The sequence below is a fragment of the Nicotiana tabacum genome, chromosome 22, assembly GCF_000715075.1.
Source record: "Nicotiana tabacum cultivar K326 chromosome 22, ASM71507v2, whole genome shotgun sequence".
NCBI lineage: Eukaryota > Viridiplantae > Streptophyta > Magnoliopsida > Solanales > Solanaceae > Nicotiana > Nicotiana tabacum.
The window spans coordinates 195,733,437-195,759,278 of NC_134101.1; the positions used below are offsets into that span (position 1 = coordinate 195,733,437).

At 37.1% G+C, this 25,842-nt stretch overlaps 1 protein-coding gene across 3 annotated transcripts in view; it reads right to left on the reverse strand.

The window, feature by feature from the left end:
• LOC107808992 (D-lactate dehydrogenase [cytochrome], mitochondrial) overlaps nucleotides 1-24,431 on the reverse strand; it is a 39,998-nt gene extending 15,567 nt beyond the window's left edge. The window contains exons 1-10 of one of the 3 annotated variants that reach the window (XM_075243600.1): nucleotides 23,983-24,431; nucleotides 23,267-23,366; nucleotides 22,673-22,773; nucleotides 21,765-21,813; nucleotides 15,307-15,399; nucleotides 14,107-14,221; nucleotides 11,715-11,775; nucleotides 7,989-8,025; nucleotides 7,860-7,921; nucleotides 6,072-6,168 (exon numbers count right to left, since the gene is read on the reverse strand). In XM_075243600.1, coding sequence (XP_075099701.1) covers nucleotides 6,072-6,168; nucleotides 7,860-7,921; nucleotides 7,989-8,025; nucleotides 11,715-11,775; nucleotides 14,107-14,221; nucleotides 15,307-15,399; nucleotides 21,765-21,813; nucleotides 22,673-22,773; nucleotides 23,267-23,366; nucleotides 23,983-24,245 — 978 coding nt within the window. In that variant the 5' untranslated portion in view covers nucleotides 24,246-24,431. The remainder of the gene's footprint in view (nucleotides 1-6,071; nucleotides 6,169-7,859; nucleotides 7,922-7,988; nucleotides 8,026-11,714; nucleotides 11,776-14,106; nucleotides 14,222-15,306; nucleotides 15,400-21,764; nucleotides 21,814-22,672; nucleotides 22,774-23,266; nucleotides 23,367-23,982) is intronic. The other 2 variants (XM_075243601.1, XM_075243602.1) reach the window with 2 other exon arrangements.
• Nucleotides 24,432-25,842: the final 1,411 nt, after the last annotated feature.

Below are 25,842 nucleotides of genomic sequence, written 5' to 3' on the forward strand. Positions count from 1 at the left end.
GAGTCAAGGTAGTAAAGGCCTTATGATTCACGTCATGTGCCAATCGTCTGTCCCATACTGCAGACCTACATAATTAGGAGTCATCAATAAAATATATACCACGATGGAGGGCACGAGTCAACAGACTAACAGATGCAAGATTAAAAAGACAGTCGGGTTCATAAAGAACAGAATCTAAAGTGATAGAGGATAAGGGATTAGCTTGGCCAACTCCCCATTGGCTTAAATAACATTGGGAAGAGACTGTGAATAAACAATATTTGAAAAGTGACATATTATCATAGATATGATCAGAGACGCTTGAGTCCATAATCCCCGGTCCAAGAGTAGTAGACTGAGAAACACAAGCAAAGGAATTACCAGCAATAGAAGTATTAGTCTAAGCAACAGAGACTACTTGTGGAGATGTTTGCTTACTTGCTTGATACCACAGGAACTCATTATATTCCCCTTCAGATAAAGAAAGCCCCTGGTTACATGCAATCTTGGTTTGAGCAACATGGCATTTATAGGTGGTCGATCATGCAAAGAGTAACACACCTCATGGGTATGTCCCAGCCTATTATAATAAGAACACTTGGGTCGAGACCTTCCAAAACGACCACCTCCTCGTTTATTCTCCATAGTTTGAGATGCCCAATTTTTCACTATCTGGATGCGAGAACATAGGAGTCAACTATCTGTGATGAGATTATTGTGTGACTAGGCGATGCAGCAAGGCGAAGCAATCGAGAGAATAATTCATTAACAATAGGAACAGTGGTACTAGCTAAAATCTGGTCACGTACTAAATCAAGATCATTAGGAAGTCTGGCGAGTGTAAGAACTAGAAACATCTTTTGTCGTTGTTCTTGTTGCTTTTCAACATTAGTATAAACTGGCAGCAACTTCTCAAATTCTTCTTCTTCCATGACTACCTGTACTTGTCCCAAGTAAGTAGACATATCAATTCCTATTTCTTCAAATTTGTCATCTACGATAACACATCATAGAAACGAGATATGTCGTTAGTATATAAAGTGCGAGCCTTTTCCCAAACTAAATGACATGTCTGGAATGGACGAAACAAGGGCATCAACTTGGGATCAATAGACCGCCACAGGATACTACATAATTGCACATCGATCTTCTCCCAAAGTGCTTTGGCCTTTTCATCTCCCTCACTGGCCTTTTTGGTTAAATGATCTTGAACACTTTGACCCTTGCACCACAACGCAACACAAGAAGCGCAAGCTAAATAGTTTGAACTTCCCACTAAGGGCTCTGAAGTAATCATGAAGCTTGAATTTCCAGAATACGTGTTTTCAGAACCAAATACATCAAATCTCAAAGACAATTTTGGACCAAATAATCAAACAATCAAGAGATCACAAAAAACAGTCAAGCAGCAGCAGAAAAAGGACAATGTAGTCGCCGGAAATTTGAATTAGTAGCCGAAATCTGCAACGAGTCGCTGGAAAATAAAAAAGTTGCCAAAATTTGGTGTAACCTGGATGGGTAGTGATGTTGAGCATAATTTCATATATTTTGCTATTATTTACTCTGTTTTTTTACCGCTTTTTGATTGTATTATATATTTTATATGCCCAATTTTGTTTGAGTATTGAGCTTTATACTTATTTGGTGTTAATTGATAATGTAGGTATATTGGAGAGTGAATATGGAATTTTGGAGAGAGAAAAGAACGAATTACCAATCATCACATAATGATTACTTGGTGAGTAATCATTACATGATGATTGATTGCTTAATAAAGTATAAGTCAATTGAAAGTTAGGCAACAAGAATTGAAAGAGGAGACAACAAGAATTCAATTCTTGCTGCCCAACTTTCAATTGACTTATACTTTATTAACCAATCAATCATCATGTAATGATTACTTACCAAGTAATCATTATGTGATTATTAGGTAATTCATTCTTTTCTTTCTCCAAAATTCCATATTCACTCTCCAATATACCTACATTATCAATTAACACCTAAATAAGTATAAAGCTCAATACTCAAACTAAATTGGGCATATAAAATATAAAATACAATCAAAAAGCGGTAAAAATGCAGAGTAAATAATAGCAAAATATATGAAATTATGCTCAACATCAGGTAGGCTCGGAATAACCTTGCAAACCAACTATCCAGAAGAAATTTTGTCAAAAAAAGGCTGGAGATTGCCTCACGCGCCGGCGCGTAAGTTAGAATCTCAATAACAACCACCCAGTGAGATCCCACATGTAGGGTCTGGGGAGGATAGTGTGTACGCAGATCTTACCCCTACTCCGGAGGAGTAGAGAGGCTGTTTCCGGTAGACCCTTGGCACAAGAAGGAAAAAGACAATGTATCAGTAGCTGCAAAGGAATCCTAACAGATAACACCAGCAACGCAATAACCAGAAAATAGAGAGCAAAGTATTAACACTAAGCATCAACAAAGGCACAATACTACATACGCAAGGGAATAATATGTACATACAGGGCCGCTAAACATACTATAGCCTAACTTTCAACCCTAAAGAAGTATTAAGAACACAACTGAAGCCCCTAGCAGCTTAAAACAAGACACTATCACACTAGCCTCCTATCTCCTAACCTACAACCCTAGTGCTCGACCTCCACAACTTCCTATCAATGGTCATGTCCTCGTAAATCTGCATCCACACCATGTCATGCCTGATCACCTCTCCCCAATATTTCTTAGGTTACTCTCTACCTCTCTTCATACCCGTCAAGGCCAGCCGTTCACACCTCCCCACCTTCACCCGAATATCGTCATTCCTAATCTTATCTAGCTTAGTGTGTCCGCACATCCATCTCAGCATCCTCATCTCTGCAACTTTCATATTCTGGATATGAGAATTCTTCATTGGCCAGCACTCTGCACCATACAACATGGTCGGCCTAACCACCGTTCTATAGAACTTTCCTTTTAAGTTCCGGAGGCACCTTCCTGTCACACAGGACACCAGACGGAAGCCTCCATTTCATCCACCCCACTCCTACACAGTGTGTGACATCCTCGTCAATATCCCTATTCCCCTATATAATCGACCCCAGGTACTTGAAGCCCCAAGAAGGGGATGACTTGTGAGTCAAGCCTCACGTCCACGTCTACGTCCGCTTCACCCGGCACGCTGCTGAACTTGAACTCCATGTATTCAGTCATCCAGCTCAGCTTGAAACCTTTAAACTCAATGGTCCGTCTCCAAACCTCCAACCTCTCGTTAACACCGCCTCACGTCTCATCAATCAGTACTATATCATCAGCAAATAACATACACCATGGCACCTCCCCTTGGATATGGTGTGTCAGTGCGTCCATCATCAGGGCAAATAAGGACGGGTTGATCGCAGATCTTTGGTGTAGCCCCATAACAACCGAAAAATGCTCCGATTGAGTTGGAATCTCGCCGAAGAGAATTTTTCCTGCAGCGTGAGGGCACGTTTGAGGGTTTCTGCCGGAGAAGGTTGGTCGTCGGAGGCTTATTTACCTCATGGTGATATCAGTTTTTACACAACACTAGCGAAAAAGGACTTTTAACTGGACAGACTTGCGGTCACTGGAAAATTTTCCGGTTAACTGATTTTTTTCTTCCTGGAGTAGCTGGTACTTTTGCAAAGCGATGAATCTCTCAAGGTTGCTCTGATACCATGTGAGAAAGCACTGAAAAATTATACTCCCTCCGTTTTAGTTTATATGAATTATTTGATTGGGCACGAAATTTAAGAAAAAAGAGAACTTTTGAACTTGTGGTGTAAAATGAGGCACAAATATTTTGTGGCTATAAATCATTGCACAAAGGAAAATTGTTTTCAAATATGGAAAGGGGTCATTCTTTTTGGCACGGACTAAAAAGGAAATATGTTCACATAAATTGAAACGGAGGGAGTATTATTGAGATCACTTTTCAATATACTACAAGAAGCCTTATTTATAGTTATGCTCTACATAGTACATATTACTCCTATTCCAATGTGGGACTAGACTACTGATATACATAATACATAACTATCTAACAATTGCAGAAGAGAAAATCCATTGCTGAGCAATTTTCCGGCAACTACATCATTGTTCGAGGGTTCATCATTATTCCAGGAGTACTGTGCATATACCAATACCACCAACACATCCGGAACCCTTATGCGACCAAACCCCAAAAACCCCAGCCCATCGAAGCTTCCACTCGCCTTCACGCGCCAGGAAGTCCTCTAATTTTTCCGGCAAGCTCCCCTCACACGTTGCCGCGACATTATGGCCGCTTTCTGGCGAGATTCTTTCTTCGGCGAGACTCGTCTCTTCATTCTAAGACTACCCATCATCTTTTCTGAATTTGTTGACAACTAGAACTAGGATTCCAACATACCAATCAGATTCCGGCAAGGTTTTGCCTTTCAGGATATATTGTCACAAGATTTGTAGTCTAATGATCAGCTTGTAGACACGTTTACCAAGTCTCTCCTAGGCCTCTAGTTAGTTCTATACTCCCTTCGTTTCAATTTAGATGAGGTAGTTTAACTCGGCACGGAGTTTAAAAAAAAAGGAAGACTTTTGAAACTTGTGGTCTTAAAAGTATAAGGAGTAAAAGCTTTGTGGGGCCATAATATTTGTATGGTTATAAAAGCTTCTCATTAAAGGTAAAATGAAGAGTTTAAAGTTGGATTATTTCCAATTATAGAAATGTGTCATTCTTTTTGGAATGGACTAATAAGGAAAGTGTGTTATCTAAATTGAAACAGAGGGAGTATGTAACAAGCTCGGCACATATAATATATATGCACCGGTTTGAAGGGGAGTTTTAGATATTAAATAAACTATTATAGTATTGTAAAGTGTCTCACATTGGACAAGTGTAAATATTCTCATCGTAAACTTTGTATATAAATAGATAGAAGCATGACATATTAAGGTCACTCTTTCCCATCAACTCTTTCTCCCAAGTTATATTTCTAACAAAAACAACGATTGCTAGAAAAAAAATTAAATTGAAAACACCCATCAGGTGTTGACTGGATTTGGTGGCTCCAGTGTTCATGTCAGATTGACACCACTATGCCTCAGTGAAGTCATAAAACCATATGACACAGTATATATCACCTCTTCCCATATAAAATTCAAAAATAATAATCAAGGTAATGAATTTGACAAGCTAGAATTGAATTGAATCCCAAATAGCATTCAATTTTTAACAATCTGAGGTCAAATACAAAATGGATAAACATAACTAGAATCAACTTCAACCGAATTACACAATAGAATTAGATAAGATACAGAGGGTGTTTGGATTGGCTTTTAGGATGGTCAAATCAGTTTTTAAGATCTTTTTAGCTTTTTTCAGTGTTCGGCAAAGTTAAAAAGTGCTTAAAATAAGTTAAAAATTACTTAAAACAAGCCAAAAGTAATAAGCTGGCAACCCCAACTAATTGTTTTTGGTTTAAAAGTTATTTCTGCTGAAAAATCACTTTTTTAAGCCAATCCAAACTGGCTCACAATCTCTTTCTTCTTTTTTAGGTCAGATACAATCTTGATCTCAAAGTTGCTAGACCGTTTACATATTGTTGTCCAACGACGTTCAGTGAAACCTAACCCACGACCCCTACCCACTTCAAGTTGCATATTTCAGAGTGGGGTAAAATTAAGCTTAATGTTGTGACAGGAGACAGAATTGATAATTGACCTATTTCTTTTCCTTCCCACCCAATTTGAGGATTGATCTACAGACTCTTCATCGACAAATAGAGAAATATTTTTTCAGAAAGTGGTTTTCGTAAATAGCTGTGGAAGTCTTTCTATCCGTTGCACTAGACATAGCCATGTGATAGTATGAACAAGTGTCAAATATCACTCTTTCTTGATCAGTAAAGATATTTAATTATCATGAGTGAGAACATTCAAGTTTCACATTTACCATTTGTTCAGAAGACCATACATTGATTATAAGTTCTCCCACAGTAGAATGCCTGAATGTAATTAGATATTCCCCTAGTACGTTGAAAACATTTACAGAGTTGAATGTTGCGAAAAACAGGACTCATACTTGAGAATATCTACATCAAGGAAAAGTAAAAACAGTAAAATACCACTGAAGACTGTGGAAGTTTCTGCAAGCGCAAGGTTATTTCAGTTATAACGCCTAAAGTGCCTTCACTTCCAATCATCAGGCGTGTCAAATCGTACCTGCAACAAGCAGCTTCACCACTTTTAATGAATGCTAGCTGGACAGTTTCTTAATGTAAACAGTACAATCAGAAACTGATACCAAAATTAAAACAAAGAATCATATTTTAACTGAGAAAGCAAAAGATACTACAGATTTTTAACACAAGAAACACTCAATGATCATTCAGAAAAGTCTATGCATATCAATAGTCATCATATTTCTTCAGAATGATAGAGCAGAGAAGTCTATATGAACAACTAATAAAAGTGTGATTACGGAAAAGTCTATTGTATCCTACATAAGACGATGCAGTACTAGCTACTCATCCATATCTGCATCATCTCTCAGTCAGTCTAGCAGAATGTTTGATATTAACGATGTTTTCAAAGGCTCATTGCATCAGTATAAAATTAACGAAATGCATTAGCTGCATTTTACTGGTCATGTCACCATTTCATTGCAATTTGGTGCATTGATTGTGGACGACAATTTGGAAACTCTTTGAAATGGAATGGGTGATGCTGGATACAGCCAAAGGCTTAGCCCCTAGTTGAGCGTTTATGAGAAAAAGGAGAAGATCTGGAGTTGGGAAGTAGTCCATTTGGCACTTATGTGCAATATTGAAAGAGAGAAACCGACAAGCTTTCAAATGCATTGAGAATAGCTCTGCACAGATGAGAGGAATACTTATGGCTTTTTATAAAGTATAAACCTTTGGAGCACGTATGAGATTCCAAATAGTGCAGATAACCGAATGCTCTTTGTAAAGAGCCATACTTTTATCTAAAACTATTACTTTTGTACACTTCTTAAATATGGGAGTCTCTTTCTCCCGACCATACATCAATAAAATCTTAACATTATCAAATAAATTGGTCGTATTATGGAATTTATATTTAAATACTCATCAGCATATGACCCATATAAACTATCCAGAAACATGTTCAAGATTCACTGGTGGGGTACATACTTGAAAAATGTTTAAACATGAATGCTACTTCCAAAATTCATAATCTTAAGACAAAGGAAAGACTGTCTGGAGTTTGAAATCCATGTCTATCTAAGTTGACCTGAGGCTAAGAGGCCAACTCCTAGAATCTCACCTTCCTCGTTGACATTAATGGAATTTCGTATTTAATAAATTATCAAGAGAAATAATGGTAAATAATGAGAGCTAACAGCATTATCATTACAGTGAAGATGCCTATGCATCCAACTATTATATGATTGAAAATCGCATCACCTATTTTCATTCTTCATTAAGGATATTAAAACAAGATCAAGTTGTTCGAAGAGCAGTGTTGTCAACAGCGAAAAGCTCTAAAAAGCGCTTCAGGTCTACTGGGGCTTTAAGCGCAAAGCGCAATTAAAATATCGGCTTTATTTAAAAAAAGTCACAACGAAGGAAAGAAATAAATATATATGTAATTCAATAAAAAAGTCTATTTATAGGAAAAAAATGACTTAGCCACCAAGTAACAAACCCTAAAAATCTCTCTAGTACTACCCAATTCAAGATAGAACTCATGGGAAATAAGGCACACGCCTTAGTGTCTTGCTTACACTGAAGCGCAGCCTAAGCGAGGCGAAGCGCGCTCTTTTCTGAGCTTCAGGGCTTAAGTGCGCCTTAAATGAGCCTTTGACAACACTGTCGAAGAGAAAAGGATATCAAGTTACGAAACATCGAGACTAATGTAAGAAAACGCACCCAGCAGCACTTTTTCTGGCACGAGATGCAGTCCTCATAACTTCTCCATCAGCTAGAACAACCTGCAAGAGAACTATATTTAACATTTGGCTCTCCCATCAATACAAGCCTTTGATATCAACTTACTACCTTAAGATTGATGACGTTATCCCGCATTGTACCATACCTACATGCTAGAGAAAACTCTTAGTTGGAAACAAGCCAAAGAATAGCGAATTTAAGATCAACAGAATTAAGATAATAGTAAATCCAATATTTACGGGGCCACAATTAGAGAACTTTTTTATCCAAATTGTGATATAATATATTTCAAAACTATCAACGGGCGTAGCCAACTTCCTCCTCTTGCATTTTTTGTGGGGCTACTTTAGATGAATCCTCAAGAACTACTAGGTAAATGTAAAGGTCAAGGACAAAGAAGCTTAACAACTTGATGAAGAATATATGGAAATAGAACACGAGGAGGAGCAAATTCGTTTATGCAATTAAATCAGTTTTCCAAATTGCTGTTCAACGGCTTATTTTCAGTTTCAGCACTTCTACCCAAATGTGTAATTGCTTCTTCATAAAATAAAATCAGCTCCAACACTTAAAAAGTGTTTTTCAGCACTTGGTGCTTAAAAGCTACTCTTTTAAGCTAAGCCAAATCGGCTCTAAGTCTACCACATATAGAAACTTAACACAACACATAACAAGTAGATAGTCCAAAGCTAGTAGTTCTATTTCCAGGATCTCTAACTTAATGTTTCATGGTTTAAATTTAAAATTGTGATTACGAATCACGCAATATCTATTAATTTGGAAACAAAGGTGCTTGGGGTCAAGAAATTATCACAAGCAATATCTATTAATTTTGAAACAAAGATGTTTGGGGGTCAAGAAATTATCAAAGTCACACAACTCTTTTTTGCAGATGACGTCCTTTTTTCTTGCAATGCCGAACATAGTGCTGACAATTGGCACAATTCATACCCGTATTTTACCAATCCGCTCACATTTAAACGGTTTGGTGGGTGACATTAAAATATGGGTCAAATGCGGATTGAGCCCATTTTTAACCATAGAAAAGTGGATTAAAAGTTGGTAAAAATATGGGTTTAACATATTTCAGGCTTAATTTGGGAAAATCATGTCTTCTCTTTGTTAGGCAAGGTTGTTTCTATCCTTACATTGAAAGACAATGATTATCCTTTTTAAAGCTTACCAATCACCAGAAATGCCATGTTTTTTTTATACAGTAAATAATTTTATTAACATTGAAAAAATCTCCTATGTACAAGAGGTACATCAAAAAGTGAAGAATCTACAACAAAATATTATTCTCTACGTTCAGTCATCTGTACAAATAGGAATCTCATGGGTGGACCAAAAAGCAATCAAAAACAAAAGACAATTCCTCAAGTGTACAAAATCATTTTCAATCCCCTCGAATGCTCTCATATTTTCCCACATAAGAGCTAGCTAGCAACCGTCCATGTCCTTTATCTTCTTCTCCTACTTCTACCAGCCCCGCCGTGCAACACATCTTTGTCAGTGCCTGGCATCACTCGCTATTTATCAAACCAATTCAAGATTACCCTCCACAGACCCAAGGCCACCTTAATGCACCAAAAGATGATCAACTTCTTCACCCGAACATTTGCACATATAGTACTAGCTAACATAGGTAATATTTCTCTTGCTTAGATTCTCAACTATCATAATCGCTCCCCTTGCTACCAAATACGCAACAACAACAACAAAAAATAGCACTTTCCTAGCCGCCCTTGGAATACAAACCAACAAGTGAGGAAAACATGTCTGCTCTCTCACTAGCAACTTCTCATAAAAAGATTTGACTTTGAATAATAGCCTATATGGCCAAGCTTCTAAATTCAACTTATTTTGAGAAGTGCTTTTCTCAAAAGTGTTTTTCAAAAAAGTACTTTTGGTGATAAACAATTTGTGTTTGGCTACTTAATTTGAAAAGCACTTTTGAGTAGCAATTAGTGTTTGGCCAAACTTTTAGAAAGTGTTTCTAAGTGTATTTTTCTCAAAAGTGCTTTACAAAAAAGTGTTCTTTGGGAGAAACTATTTTTTTCTGCTTCTACACAAAAGCACTTTTTCCTTCAAAAAGCTTGGCCAGACACCTTAACTTTGGAAAAAAGTACTTTTGCACAAATAAAAATACTTTTGACTCAAAAGAAGCTTGGCCAAACGGCTATAAGCATTCACTCCTCAATGCCTATCTCCACGAATCCTTATTAGATGGATGTATGATATGCTTATATAGTACCTTCATCAACCTTTGGAACTCCCCCAACTCTCATTCTTGTAAATTTCTCCTAAACCTTAGGGCTTAGGCCCAAAGTACTTCCCCATTATGCACCCTTCGAATCTTTTGGACTGACAAATCGCTCTAGTTCGAAATTCTGAGGGAATGAAACCCTCAATTTGTCCTCCCATACCACTATTGGTTCCAAAAGCTAATTGTTCTCCCATCCTTAACCCTAAAAGTAATATGACCACAGAAGTCTTCCCACCACTCCATATATTACACCCAAATAGGTCTGAAATAGATTTAGCCCCCCCCCCTCCCTCCACTCCACACACCCCACCACATAGTACCATACTTCTCTACTACTACCTCTTTCCATAAAGCATGCTCCTCCACCTGAAATCCCCATAACCATTTCCATAGCAGAGCTTTATTGTACACCCTAAATCTTTCACCCCTAACCATCTCCCTCGCAAAAATACCACGTTTATTGGAGATTTATTGATTGGATCAGAAGATGTAACATCGGTACTATTTTCCCTGGCATCCATGTCGCCAAAGAAAGAAACCCAACTAGAAGAACTGACTAGTGGGCTAGGAAAGGGAGAGCTGAACGTTGTCAAAGTTTTCCATTTTGTGTTGGCACTGGACGGAAGTTTTGGCAAGGAAGCATCACCGACCTGGTGGGCATCTTCTGCATCAATATCACTACTAGCGAAATGGGTTGGAGGAACAAGATGGGGTGGGTGGGGAATGGATAGTAACAAGAGGTGCGAGATAGCAAAAATGATGGGGTAGGATAGAGGTTGAGGATGTCACTGTGTGATGATGCCGAGAAGATAGGGATGTAAGGCAGGGGTGGTGGAGGCATTGAATATTGGCCACTTATTTCATTTGGCACGTGAGTTATTTATAGATGATTACAATTAAGAGACATAAGAGCCACAAGTGGGAATTCAATTCTTCCAGGTTATCATGATGACAGTGAGGAGCCAAAATAGGTACTGGTATTTAATTCTTGTACAGAATATGAGTTACCCAAACTACCTGTCACACAACCCATTCTTGACCTATTTTAAATATGGACAGGTTGGGTGTTTAAGCAACTTTTACTCAACCAGTTTTCAACCCGCCCAAACCCAATCTGACCCACCCATTTGCCAGCACTAGCCAACGGTAACCAGCTGGAAGCCTTGACACAGGTGCTTATGTGGTTTCAGACTGTGATGGACTCAAGATCAACCTCAAAAAATGTGATAATCCAAGTAGATGAAACGGTACATTTGATATTCTGGCAAATGTGCTTAGTTGCTGGTTCGGAGCCCTCCCAACCACTTATCTTGATATGCTTTTGTGTTCATCAGTGAAATTACACTTGATCAAGAAAATATTAGAAAAAAAAATTTGGAAATCACATGATGTCTTTGTTATTCATAGTATTGCTTTAAAGTTTCCGATAACACTTCACAGAAACAAACAAAAAACAAAAAGAAAGGAATTAAAGTATGAAAGCACACGACATATAATTAGAGAGCATTTTCCAGCAACAAACATGAAAGATGAGATTATCTCTAAGGGAACAGTCTCAGAGCAACTACCTCACAGCTAAAGAACCAGAGCACCGTGTAGCACACATTCCCCCGATAGTTGCCCCAGGTCCTGAAACATGGCATGTTCACACATCTCAAAATTTAAGAACATACAGATGAAATATCATCTGCGTTAAGTAGAGACTTTATATATAAGAGTTACAAAATTTCAAATCGACAATGGAGCATGGAAAAAGAAAGGGATTACAGCAAAGGCAGGTAACAAAATTTGGACATACAAGCTAATAGCAAGAGGATTTAGAGTCATGTCCACTGAAAATGATACTAAACATGAAGACAGCTAAACCAAAATCACTGCTGATCAATAAAGATAGGCATACAATTACAATTATCTGTAACCCGGACCAGTTTTGGAGAAATAGGTCAAGATGAATATTCGGATGCATTTTAATTCATTCATGTAATGTGATGAAGCCAATTGAACTGTAATTCTGGATATATGGAGTAAGGAAATTGACTTGAAAGTTTTCTTTTTTTTCCCACAACAAATTTGGCTGACTTTGGTTGTATTTTTTATAATAGATAAATGTAAAAGGTTGACTTTAGGATATAGTTAATGGAACGATGAAATAAAGCACAGTGCGAGGAACTTTTGGACTTGATACCAAATTAGCCGAGAATTTGAGATCATCTCCAAAATTTTAACTTTTTCTGGTTCTACTCTATCTTTTCCGGAAATTATAGGTCAATCAGAACTAATAAACAAAAGTTGCAGCAACTGGAATTGTGGAATTATATAGCATCCTGTATCGGGCATAAATAAGCCATCCAACAGGGTTTCTAGTGCCTTAGGCTATTCCATCCATTACCTCAAAGTTTAAGGCCGGATGTTCAGATTCTTTTACATACTATCAGAGCCAATCTTTGCCCAATCTCGCACTTAAATATGTATTGAAGTCCTTGCGTGAACACAAGAATTGAGTTACACATACTGGATAGTGTATATTTATATAGTGTTCTCATCGGGTATAAAAATAGCATTCTGCGAGATCTATAATGGTTTTAGCCTTTAAAGCCACTTCACTAAATACCTTAAGGTTTTAGGTTGGATGCTCAGATCCTTTCACATGAATTTTAGTACAAAAATTAACTGTAAGAATGGAATGAAAGTGAATCAGACTATAGATTTGGGATCTGATACATGCCTATTCAACTACTTTTCGTCATCTCCCACCTTACTTGAATGATACTGAAGAAAGAACAATGAGATTATTCTCAAGACATCATTGAACATAAAAGATAAGAGGTGAGATTTGATCTAAACTTCTGCAACAAAGTGAACAACGTATTCAACAATGACAACATTAAAAGAATAAGAGGCAATATCTGGGAAAAAGAAAAAGAACTGATACCTATATATGTTTCTATAAATACTTTTCTATAAGCAAAAAGGGAAAAGTTCAGTCAACTGGAAAACAAAGTTTCTTTAGCTAGGTCAAAGTTCCGAAGCTTCTTGTAGGGCACTAAACTGAAATACAACCTCTATGATAACAAAGGCACAACTTTGACAATACAATGATTTAACTGGGTTTAAATTCAAAGAAAAAAGTGAAAAGATATAATTTCTGCTCAGCATACTATCTTAACCCATGTTGCATCTTAGTTGCACCAATTTAAACTGAAAAGGATTAAATAGATCTCTTCAGAGAGGTTCTTTATTTTATTATTTTTGATAAGTAACTTTGGAAAGAGTTTTGTAATACCAAACTAGTTTAAACCTTTTCTTCTACATTTTACAGTTGGAAATCAATACCATGTTCTTGGTTCCTTTTTTGGGAATAGTACAGAAACACCTTTCGCCATATTTCTTAAGCAGCAACAAGGAGAGCTTCACGTTACCAACCAATCATGAAAGTGGTTTTTTCAATTATTTGAAGCAATTACCACCAGATTCAAAACAACTTACACATAGTCTGAACCCAAAATTCACTGATACATATTTGAGAAAAATATTGTTATAGTATGGCAACTAAGAAGATCTATAGCAGTAGAGTGAAGATCTGTTGTTCTCTACATCACTCCAAATATCGCAAACCTGTGCATAGAATATATTGTTTGTAAAAAATTATGTCTCTTATGTTTCCGCTTTACTTTCAGAGTGCTTTCACCATCTCTTACTTTTCTAACAATTAAGATCTTTGTAAATGCTTAAATCACATATATGAAAAACATCAATATTGAGTGTGTGTATATATTAAGAACACATTAGTACCATTGTGTTTACCAATGTTTAGGGTTACTACTTAGCAGTACTTATAAAGAAAATCATAAATTTGAAAATCATCTCAAAGCGCAACAAAGGATTTTATTCAAAGATAAAGAGAGTAAAAGTAGGGAAAACTATGAACACTTTTAACCAAAGGAAGATAACAGGACTAACCAGGATCAAGGGGAAAAAAGAGACCATAGGGCTTCAAGTACTCATTGAGCTCCATCCATCCAATGCCTGGTTCAACCACCACATCCATGTCCTCAACGTGCAAAGCTTTAACACGCTACATTTTGAGTAGTTCACAGTAAAGTAAGTAATGGGGACAAGGAATCAGGAACTATAATGCATAAATGCCATAGCAAAGGCAATTTTTTCATAACTGCAATTGCAAAGACAGCCTTGAGCCGAGGGTCTATCGAAAACAGCCTCTCTATCTTTATAAGGTAGGGGTAAGGTCTGCGTACACACTACCTTCCCCAGACCCCATTTATGGGATTAAACTGGGCTTCTTGTTGCTGTTGTAATTGCAAAGACAGCCATCATTTTTAACTGCCATTGCAGCATCAAACTTAATAAAGATGAACGAAATCAATATATTCATAACATAAAAGTTAGATTTTTTTTTACTTTGCCACCACATTATAGGTTAAATTCCCAGCAAAAAGGAAAAATAACTAAAAACAGGGTGGTATAAAGAGAAGTCGGTGAAGGGCCAAAGCACCTCAGAAAACACTGAGAGTATCTGGCAAAAGCTGATCTTGATAATCCACTTTGCCCTTCTGTTATATACAAAATTTTCCCCGTGGACTATCATAAGAGCAATTTCCTCAGTATACACTAGTTATGTTACGTTAGAGCGGGGCAATTCCATAGTAAATCAATAACTAATTGGGGTATTTTATTATCTGCAATACATGGATCTTGGTTTACGAAGAAACTTCTATTGATCATTGATGCACTAAATCTCAACTGGTTAATGATGGACCCTAACAAGTATAATCAAACCAAAAAACATACAGACATTAAATATGAGTTTCCAACGATCCTGGATATCAAGCCTAGGTGAGATGCCAGATGGAATCATCAGTTTATTACAAAAATCTTTTTTAGAAAAAAAAACACCAAAAGGACCAATACCTTTATCATCCGTATAATCAGCTCTAGGAATACACAATTCCAAAGGATTTGATGTCAAGATGGTTGACAAGATACTATCAAGAAACATATAGCAACCAAATGTGGTTTATTATCCTTCTGATCCACAAGGAGGTATAATTATGTGACTTAATCGAATTAAATAGGACGGTATATAAATGAAATTTCAAAAGCCTTCCTCCAAATAAATGAAATTTCAAAAGTAAGCCTTACATTCATCAATGTCATATCAATGCAAACACCGCCGTTGGGAGATAAGGTGTGTCCCTCAATAGAGGTAGCTCCTCCGTAGGGCACAATAGGGACCTGCAACAACAATTTCCTGAATCGAACTGGATGATGTGCATGAATGACACAAGTATAAAACCATATTAACAGTGTTAGCGGAAACGTAAAAGAAAGAACACAAAATTTAACGTGGTTCGGATCAAAATAATCCTACGTCCACCAGAGAACAGTTGCCTTTTTATTATTAATAAAGGAAGGGGAGAGTTCCCAATTACACTTAAGAGAATTTCTCTCTTAACTCTTTACTCACTACAATGTATTGTATTATTTTTGGGATGATTTCTACAAATGAAGGAGTGCATCTATTTATAGAGGTAAAGACCTCCTCTTGATGTCATTGGTGACATCAAACTACTTCCTCTTGATGTCATGGGTGACATCAAAGGAGGAAGCTTCCTCCTAGCATCCACACCAACTCTTTCCACCAACTCTTCCAATTGGCATGCCATTGTTGACTAAACATAAACCAACATTTTCAGCATGCCATTGATTTGCGTTTCGAGCGTGCGTGTGAACTCTGGCCAAAACTTCTAAGCTTACTGGGCAACCCCGTTGTAAGAAACAAGAAGAATCAAACCATTGTTGAACATACCACCTCCACCTAACAACTGTTCTCTTCGGAGTTGCATCAGTTGATGCACACCCCCGCCAAGTCCTTGCAGTGTGCAAACTTAGCGAGCGGGACTATCTTGGATAACATGTCTGCAGCATTATCGTCTGTGATAACCTTCACGACCTTGATAGTTCCCTCTTCAACAACATCTCGAATAAAATGAAATCTGACATCAATGTGTTTAGTGCGCTCATGAAATCTCTGATTTTTCATTAGATGAATAGCACTCTGACTATCACATCTAAGAGTTGATTCCAACTTAACCAAACTCAATTCCGCTACTAAACACCAGATAGCTTCCTTCACAGCCTCTGCTGCTGTCATATATTCTGCTTTTGTCATAGATAAAGCGACAATCGACTGCAGAGTCGACTTCCAACTAACGGCACTGCCAACGAGGGTAAAGATGTATCCAGTTGTGGACCTTCTTCTGTTAAGATCTCCCGCATAGTCAGAATCTACATAACCGAGAATTGAAAGACCTCCACCACTTTTTCGAAAGGTCAGACCAACACCAGAAGCTCCTTTGAGATATCTCAATATCCACTTGACAGCTTCCCAATGCCTCTTTCCTGGGCTGGACATGTATCTACTTACCACACTTACAGATTAAGCAATATCTGGACGTGTGCATACCATAGCATACATAATGCTACCGACTGCACTGGCATAAGGAATCTTTGACATATGCTCCACCTCATCCTCGGACTGAGGCATTTGTAACTCTGAAAGTTTAAAATGAGGAGCTAATGGTGTACTTACAGGCTTGCATGTATGCATATTGAATCTCTCGAGAACCCTTTCAATATACCTCTTCTAAGAAAGATGTACAACACCGTCTTCTCTTGAAATCTCCATACCAAGGATTTTCTTTGCAGCTCCTAAATCCTTCATGTCAAATTCCTTACTCAACAGTTTCTTCAAAGCATTTATCTCTGTAATGTTGTTAGCAGCAATAAGCATATTATCAACATACAACAGTAAATAAATCATTGAGTTACCAGACATCTTCTTGTGATACACACAGCTATCAAATGCACTCCTTGAGAATTCATGTGTAGTCATGAATGCAAACCTCTTGTACCACTGTCTAGGGGATTGCTTCAAACCATACAAAGACTTCTTTAGTTGGCATACGTGATCTTCTTTTCCCTCGGCTAGGAAACCTTCAGGCTGATCCATATAGATTGTCTCTTCTAGATCACCGTATAAGAAAGCAGTTTTGACATCAAGCTGTTGAAGCTCCAAGTCAAATTGGGCAACCAATGCTAGTAGCACGCGAATTGAGCTATGCTTCACGACTAGAGAGAAAATCTCATTGTAGTCAATTCCCTCCTTCTGACTGAAACCTTTTGCAACCAATCTCGCCTTGAACCTAGCATCTTCCACTTCAGGAATTCCCTCTTTCTTTCGGTAGACCCACTTGCATCCAACTGTCCTCTTCCCCTTTTGTCTTTTCACTAAGACCCATGTCTGATTCTTGCGAAGAGACTCCATCTCTTCAGTCATGGCTAACCGTCATTGTACAGCATCCTTGCAAGAAGTTGCTTCAATATACGAGGAGGGCTCCAGGTCCTTAATCTCTTCTTGTGCAGCTACGAATGCATATGCAATCAAGTTTGCTTGATCTATAAGGCGTTCTGGTTCTCGTGTCTGCCTCTTCTCCCTCCCCTTCGCAATTGTGTATGGTTCATTGACAGCAAGTTCTTCAAGGTCTACATCTTCTGACTCATCTTTAACCTGAGTCTCTTGATCCTTTTCCTTGGCATGCTCCACCGGAAGCTCCACCTGCTCGTTGTTCTTGTTTCCTGAAAACTCCACGGAAACTTTACGAGGATCAAGTATAGAGGATTCATCGAAGGTGACATCTCTACTAACTATAAATTTGAGTAAAGACAAACACTAAAGTTTGTACCCTTTTACTCCATCCACATACCCTACGAATATGGCATTCTTAGCCCTTGGTTCAAGCTTTCCTTCATTAACGTGATAATAAGCTGGACACCCAAATACTCGTAAGTATGAATAGTTAGAGGGTTCACCTGATCATACCTCATTCGGAGTCTTAAAGTCAATTGTCGATGCTGGAGATCAATTGACAATATGAGCAGCAGTGTGAACTGCTTCAGCCCAAAATACTTTGGACATTTTGGCTTGTAGGAGCATACAACGAGCCTTTTCAAGAAGAGTTCTGTTCATTCTCTCGGCAACTCCATTCTGCTGTGGGGTATGCCTGACAGTCCTATGTCTTGAGATCCCATGAACCTTGCAGAATTCATTAAACTCTTCATTGCAAAACTCCAAGCCATTGTCTATGCGAAGATACTTGATTTTCCGCTCCATTTGATTTTCAACCAAAATCTTCCACTCTTTAAATGCTTCAAAAGCATCACTTTTTGCCTTCAAAAAATGCACCCAAACCTTTCGTGAGAAATCATCAATAAAAGTGAGAAGATACCTTTTTCTGCCCTTCGATGGAAGTTTAGAGAGACCTCATGAATCTGAATGGATGTAGTCTAGCACTCCTCTTGTCTTGTGTTTGCCAGTGCTGAAGTTGACCTTCTTCTGCTTCCCTAGAATGCAATGCTCACAGAAGTCAAGTGTGCTGATCTTCTCACCATCCAAAAGGTTACGATTGCTCAACATCTCCAGTTCACGTGTGCTCATATGACCTAGTTTCATGTGCCATAATCTTGCCTTGTCATCATTAGATAACTACACTGTAGATGCATTTGCAGAGCCAACAATGGTGCTCCCGGCCAAAGTGTAAAGGCCGTTCTCCAGCTTGACTTTCAGCATGACTAAAGAACCTTTAGTCACCTTTATAGTTCCTGCTTCGCTCATGTACCTGTAGCCTTGTTCATCCAGAGTACTCAGGGAGATCAAATTCTTCTTCAGATCAGGAACATGACGGACTTGTGTAATAGTCCTCACGACTCCATCATGGCAGCGAACCCGAACTGAGCCAATGCCAACTATTGCACAAGTTGCATTATTGCCCATTACTACGGTTCCTCCACTGTTCTCATAGTTGCTAAACCAGTCTTTTCGGAACGTCATATGCAGAGTACAAGCAGAGTCTAACACCCATTTGTTTCCATAACTACTATTATTATTACACGATGTTGTTAGTACATAATCATTATCAAAATCATGTACCTGTTCAACTGTAGATGCACTCGCCTTTTCCTTGGACTTTGACATTGGGCAATCTCGTTCAAAGTGCCCCTACTTGCCACAACCCCAACACTCTGTATTCTTCTTGTTCACACGAGACTTTGATTTGCTCTTTCCCTGTTGGCTAGTCCGGCCTCTTACAAACAGTCCATTTGTCTGGTCATCTCTATCTCCTTCAATGTGCCTCCGCACATCATTAGAGTTAAGTGTCTGCCGCACTTGCTCAAGCTTGATAGGCTCCTTGCTATACATCATTGAATTCTCAATATCACGATATCCTGAAGTCAATGAAAATAGCAAAGTACATGCAAGCGTCTCCTCCTCCTTTTTAATTCCTGCAATTTGTAAGTCCATGATAAGTTTATTGAACGCATATAAATGATCGTAACGAAGTACCTGACCCCATCTTAAATGTGTGAAGACGCCGTTGTAACAACATCCTTGTTGTCACTGATCGGTCTTGGTATAGCCCTTCTAGCTTTTCCGATAACTGTTTAGCTGTCTCTTCGGTACCCGTACTCACTTCACAAAGCACGTTAGGTGCAAGGGATAGTTGGATTGCACTCAATGCATCCCCTTCAATCTTCTCCTTGTCGGGAGCTAATATATCCTTAGGATACTTTCCGTCAATAGCATGGATTGAACCTTCCCTCCGCAGTAACGCCATCATCTGAATCTTCCAGATATTGAAGTTGTTGCGTCCACTGAATCTATCAATTTCAAACTTCATGGAACTCATCTTTGCTTGTTCTTCCTCCTTGGATCGTTAAAGAATCTTGTTGCTCTGATACCAATTGTTAGCGGAAACGTAAAAGAAAGAACACAAGATTTAACGTGGTTCGGATCAAAATAATCCTACGTCCACCAGAGAACAATTGCCTTTTTATTATTAACAAAGGAAGGGGAGAGTTCCCAATTACACTTAAGAGAATTTCTGTCTTAACTCTCTACTCACTACAATGTATTGTATTATTTTTTGGGATGATTTCTACAAATGAAGGAGTGCATCTATTTATAGAGGTAAAGACCTCCTCTTGATGTCATTGGTGACATCAAACTACCTCCTCTTGATGTCATGGGTGACATCAAAGGAGGAAGCTTCCTCCTAGCATCCACACCAACTCTTTCCACCAACTCTTCCAATTGGCATGCCATTGTTGACTAAACATAAACCAACACTTTCAATAACCAATATTCTAAATTAAGTCCGTAAACCCAGTCGCTGACCTTCGTGAATCAGATTATAATATAACTATTGCAATACGGGTGAATAACAATCACAGGACTACTTGTATTGGTTATTGGGTGCTTGGCTAACCACATTACATCTTAGTGTCTAATCTAAAACTTGTGTTTGGTTAGAAATTGGATAGAGACTCGTTTCCAATACTACCCTTGGCCTGACAACATTATTCTATCCAATAATACTTTGACTATAATGATTAGCAACATTATCAAAAAAATTAAATATATTTTATAGTTTGACTTGGCACAAAGTTTAAGGAAAAAAAGACTTTTAGAACATGTGGTCCTAAAAGCTTAAGGGGCAAAAGCTTGTGGGGCCATGACATTTTTGTGACTATAAAAGCTTATCATTAAGGGCATAGTGGGTAAAATGAAAAGTTTGAAGTTAAATTGTTTCCGAAATTTAGAAATGTGTCTTTTTTTTGGAACTCACTAATAAAGAAAGTGTCATTTAAATTGAAATAGAATGAGTAATTTGTATCGTATCAAATAAAGAACGGTTGTAAGAGGATATATAAAATAAGGTATATTACAATATGAAATAGATGGAGAAATAAATATTGCATTCCCCTACTAACATGAAAAATATTTTAAACACATTCCTATAACTTTAAAATAAATACTAAAAAAATTATTCAAGGCAAATGAAACATATCAAGTAAGAAATGACTAACTAAACAAGCGAGAATATATAGGACATCTTTTCAATTTACGTAAACAAATGCTTAACTAAACACGCAACAATAAAGGACACCTTTATACAACAACAACAACAACAACCCAGTATAATCCCACTTAGTGGGGTGTGGGGAGGGTAATGTGTACGCAGAGCTTACCCCTACCCTGGGGTAGAGAGGCTGTTTCCAAATAGACCCCCGGCATCCTTCCAACTTCCCACCTTGCTCTTGGGGAGACTCGAACTCACAACCTCTTGGTTGGAAGTGGAGGTTGCTTACCATCAGAGCAACCCCTCTTGTCAAAGGACACCTTTATCATTTACATATTCTTGTGCAGGTATTGTTAATATGCCTTTTGTTATTCCACATGGAAAAAATGCAACCAGACACCCAACTGTTAATCTGGAATTTTGTAACGGGAGTATTTCCATAATGTGAGTGACCAAATAAGCCCTAATGCTAAGGGTATTTCATTGTACTTACTGCATAGCATCTATGTCATTTAAGCATAAGAAACTCATAGTTACTTTTCAGCACATAAAAGATATAGGAGATCGCCACTTCCATCTACAAATTTATGATTGAGAAAGCTCAAGTGCTAATTCATTGCCTTCTGTACAAAAGTTAATGCAAAATAATAGAGACAAAATACTCCGAAGTGCAATACAGACCTTGTGCTTGTTGCAAGACCTAACTATCTTAGACACCTCCTCCTCAGACCTGCATTTGGGAGAACAAGTTGAATGATAATCATTATGTTTTTCAATTAGATAAAAGCAATCACCATGAACAATAAAATAGCTACAGCTCCACCTTGTTTAAAAAGCTAGGTTTTTGTAGTGATTTATTGATCTTGAAGGCATAATGATATGCAAGCAGATAACTAGTTCTTCATCTTCAGTTGATTTTGTTTTCCTTACATTTCCAGATAGGATCTTTCAAATGGCAACACTGGCAAACATATCATTCTCAAGAAAGAGAAAACATACTACTAATTTCTAATACTATGGAATTTGTCAGCATTAAGTTTAGAAGTATCTTACAATACACATTGATTACTTGTCTGTACCATGTGATAGTTTGACTTACCACAATGTCCAAGGTGACTCTTGAAATTGCAATTAATCAGGTCTGTATAGGAGGGTGAAAAATCTAATTTTCATTTACTTGGAGATACAAAGGTGGAAACATGTAACTATTAATATGCTACTCAAGAAGATAACAGTAAGCAAAAGCACTGTCATCTGCGGAAACCAAAAATTATCTTAGAATGAGGGGAAAAAACAACCATGTTCTCTTTGAGACTAGGGAGTCCAGAAGACAAACCCTCCTTAACTTTCAAGACAAACTTAGCCTGCTGAAATTCATTGTGTTTCTCTGTTCTATCTATTTATGATTTGGGGAGAGGGGACGGACGCCTGACATAAAACACATGTTAAGAATACATCCCACATCGGACAAAAACTTATATAGACTGCAAATCCTGGTCTACAAAGGAAAGGAATAGAAATAGAACAAAGAATTTAGAAGGAAGGAAAGCAATAAGAATAGAAACCTTGTTCCAAAGAATGAATCTGACCTTGGATAAACTACGACATCAGGGATGTTTACTGCTTTATGGAAGCTGTTCTGTGGCTTCCCATGAACGTATCTCTCATCTTCATCCAATGTCATGTTATCCTAAATAATAAAGTTATAACGACCTCAAACCAACTAAAATCTATCTAAAAAATTCCACAATATACTGAAAATTATCATAACTTAAAACAACGGCAGGACCAGGAAATTATACAATGGATTCAAAGAAATACTAGAATGTCACACCGAGAGCAATTTTTGAACTCCCTTTGCCATTTTACTAGAATTTTTCCTTATGTTAAGGGGATTCAACAGTTTAAATATAAAAAATAAAAATAAAAGTCGCGTTTGCCCTATTTGTGCAGTGTAAGCTTTCAATGAAGGGGATTCAATTGAACCCCTTTCTTCAACTTAGCCCCGTCTGTGCTGTTATAGATTTATAAGGCTTGGCTAGCCGTGAAGAAAATTCTAAATTAGTTAAAGAATGAGAAAGCATGATAAATCCTTGTATTTAAGAAGCAAATCAAGAACCAAATCGTTATATCCAGATATACCAAATACATTAAGCAAAGAAACAATATTAAGAATACAATACCTGGCAAATTGCCTTCAACTCTTCTATAAGCTGTGGAGGAATTTCCCTATGATAACCTTTTACCACATAATTTGTGCTATCTTTGCCACCAATTTTCACACTTCCCAAAGAAAAAATAAAATCAATGTCGACATTTCAAAATCATCCAAAAGATCAATGAAACAATTTATATTTCGCCTGACAAATTTCACTATTCGATCAATCAATTATGCCTCAATCTCAGGAAATCATCTCTATCGATTTCACTATATTCAAGTACATTTCATTCCAAACATTCTAATATTGAAACGCAGCATCTTCTAGGTCAAAGCATGTAACTTTCTGATTGTCCAACATGATTATGTTTCATATACATGCTCATTTTGACAAATAAAGAAAATACATTTCTTTCCGATGACCATCATTATTTTAAATTACCTGTTGGCCAACATGAATTATTCATACATAAGCTCTAAGAAAAATCAAAATTTCCAAATTGCTAAACCAAAAAAATTATCATTTTTTCAAATAGTTAAAACCATCATAATTCTAAGTTCTCTAATATCCCCCATAAATATTCAGAAGAAAAAATTGAGTTCATTTTCAAGAATACCCAAAAGAAAATGTCTATTCTTTCCAATTGTTAAAGCACACCACAAAAGGGTAGAACTGTAAGGTAATAATTCTACTTCAGGGAAATATTTATGGCATTACTAATTTATGAATAAAGTGAATACCTATTTGGGTCAAAAAGTGGAGCATCACTGAGACAGAGTGAGTGTGAGTGGAGAGCAAGAGAACCAGCAGAGACAGCAAAGGCTAAAGGGATTAAAGAAGCAATCCATGAATTATTTGAAGAGGGTTTTCTAGAGCAAATTACAGGTTCTGCAAGGCTAGAAGATGGAATTTGGGGCCTCTGGAAAATTGAAGTTCGCTGTAGATTAATGCAAATGGGTTTTGAGCAAGAACGTAAACGGGAAAACAATGAAGAGAAAGTCATGGCCAAAAGCTAATTACAAAAAACAGTATACAAGGGATTCGTGGACTAATTGCGGTCTGAATCGGAGAACCAAAATTTGGATGTTAGTATAATAATATGGCCAAAGTTTGTTGTTGAGTTTTGGAAGTATGATGTTGATTATTACAAGTGTAAAACAAAAGCCAGTGCGGATTAAACTTAGAAGACAGAATAATACTAGTGATGTGTAGGAATTTATCCAAGTGTGAAGCTAACAAACAAATCTTGAAGGAGAGAAAAAAGAAAAAAAAAATATATATATATATATACACTCAATATATACACATATGCTCCACTATCCATCATTGCTACATCAGTTAGAGAGAAAGTATTAATAGTACATTTAATATACCACTTATGAGCCGTAACAACCTGCATCATTCCTAAAAACATATCAGAATTTTCATTAATCGAATCAATCTGATCAGAAATTTCTTTTCCCTTTTCATTTGAAGATTCGGAAATTCCTTTAGCCGAAAAATCAGTTAGAGAATTATTTTTCTCAATTTGAGTAATCCGGTGATCACAAATCATTTGATTTTGTTTAAGAGACCTAATATCCTTTTTCAAATTTTCAATTTCTATCTTCAAATCATCAAAAAAGCATCTCTGCTAGGTGTACTGGACTTATGAAGTCGTTTATTAATTTCAGACAAAGAATAAGGCGCAAAATATTCAAATTCGTTCTTATGTTTTTCAAAAGGTTTTGAACTACTAGAACTAGAACTTGCAGCTAAATTAATAATTTTTTCACGAAGTTTTTCATCGGTAACTTCTTTTAAAAGTTCTATTACATTATGAGATGTAATAGTTTTCATATTCAAATCATGAAATTGTGATTGCAATTTATAAAATTCGTCATCATCACAAGTACAAATATCACCTTTGCAAGTTATGCAAGAAGTATCAATATTTTTATCACTATCAAATAAATCAATTAACTCAACTTCATCCTCAGATCCAGTATCAGAGTAATAGTCAAATTCTGATTATAAATAGTAGACTTATCATCAAATTGAATACAAATCCTACCATCCGGATTTTGAGTAACATGCGAAAATTCAGTATTTGACAAGTTGTTAGTAATCTGACTTGGGGATATAACCGAATTTAAAGTCCAAGTAGTTGAAAAATTAATTTCTTCCCACCTAATAGGTCTCCTAGTGGTGACCTTGGACCTTGCAAAATTGGTTTCTACCAGTATGGTCTGATCTGATGTATCGTATAACTTACATCTAGGATTCAAAGTAGATAATAATTTAAAATAAATCCTATAAGACAGACATATAAGTTCAGAACCAGGCGCATAATTATAACCATGCGTTTTCACATTTAAAGTCAAGGCATCAAGAATATTAACATCAGAAAGAGATAGTTGCAGATTGGGTTGAGTATTAAAATATACTGGACCATAGGCCACAGTAGATTCAATCGAACCCATCAAAGACTGTCTGAAATTCAGATTTCTAGCATCTCTAAGAGCTGCCAAAAAGGTCTCTGATAACCCTTTAAGGGTTAAAGGTTTAAACGCAATTTGAACCATACCAATACGCAAGTAATGATAATGATGTTTGTATAA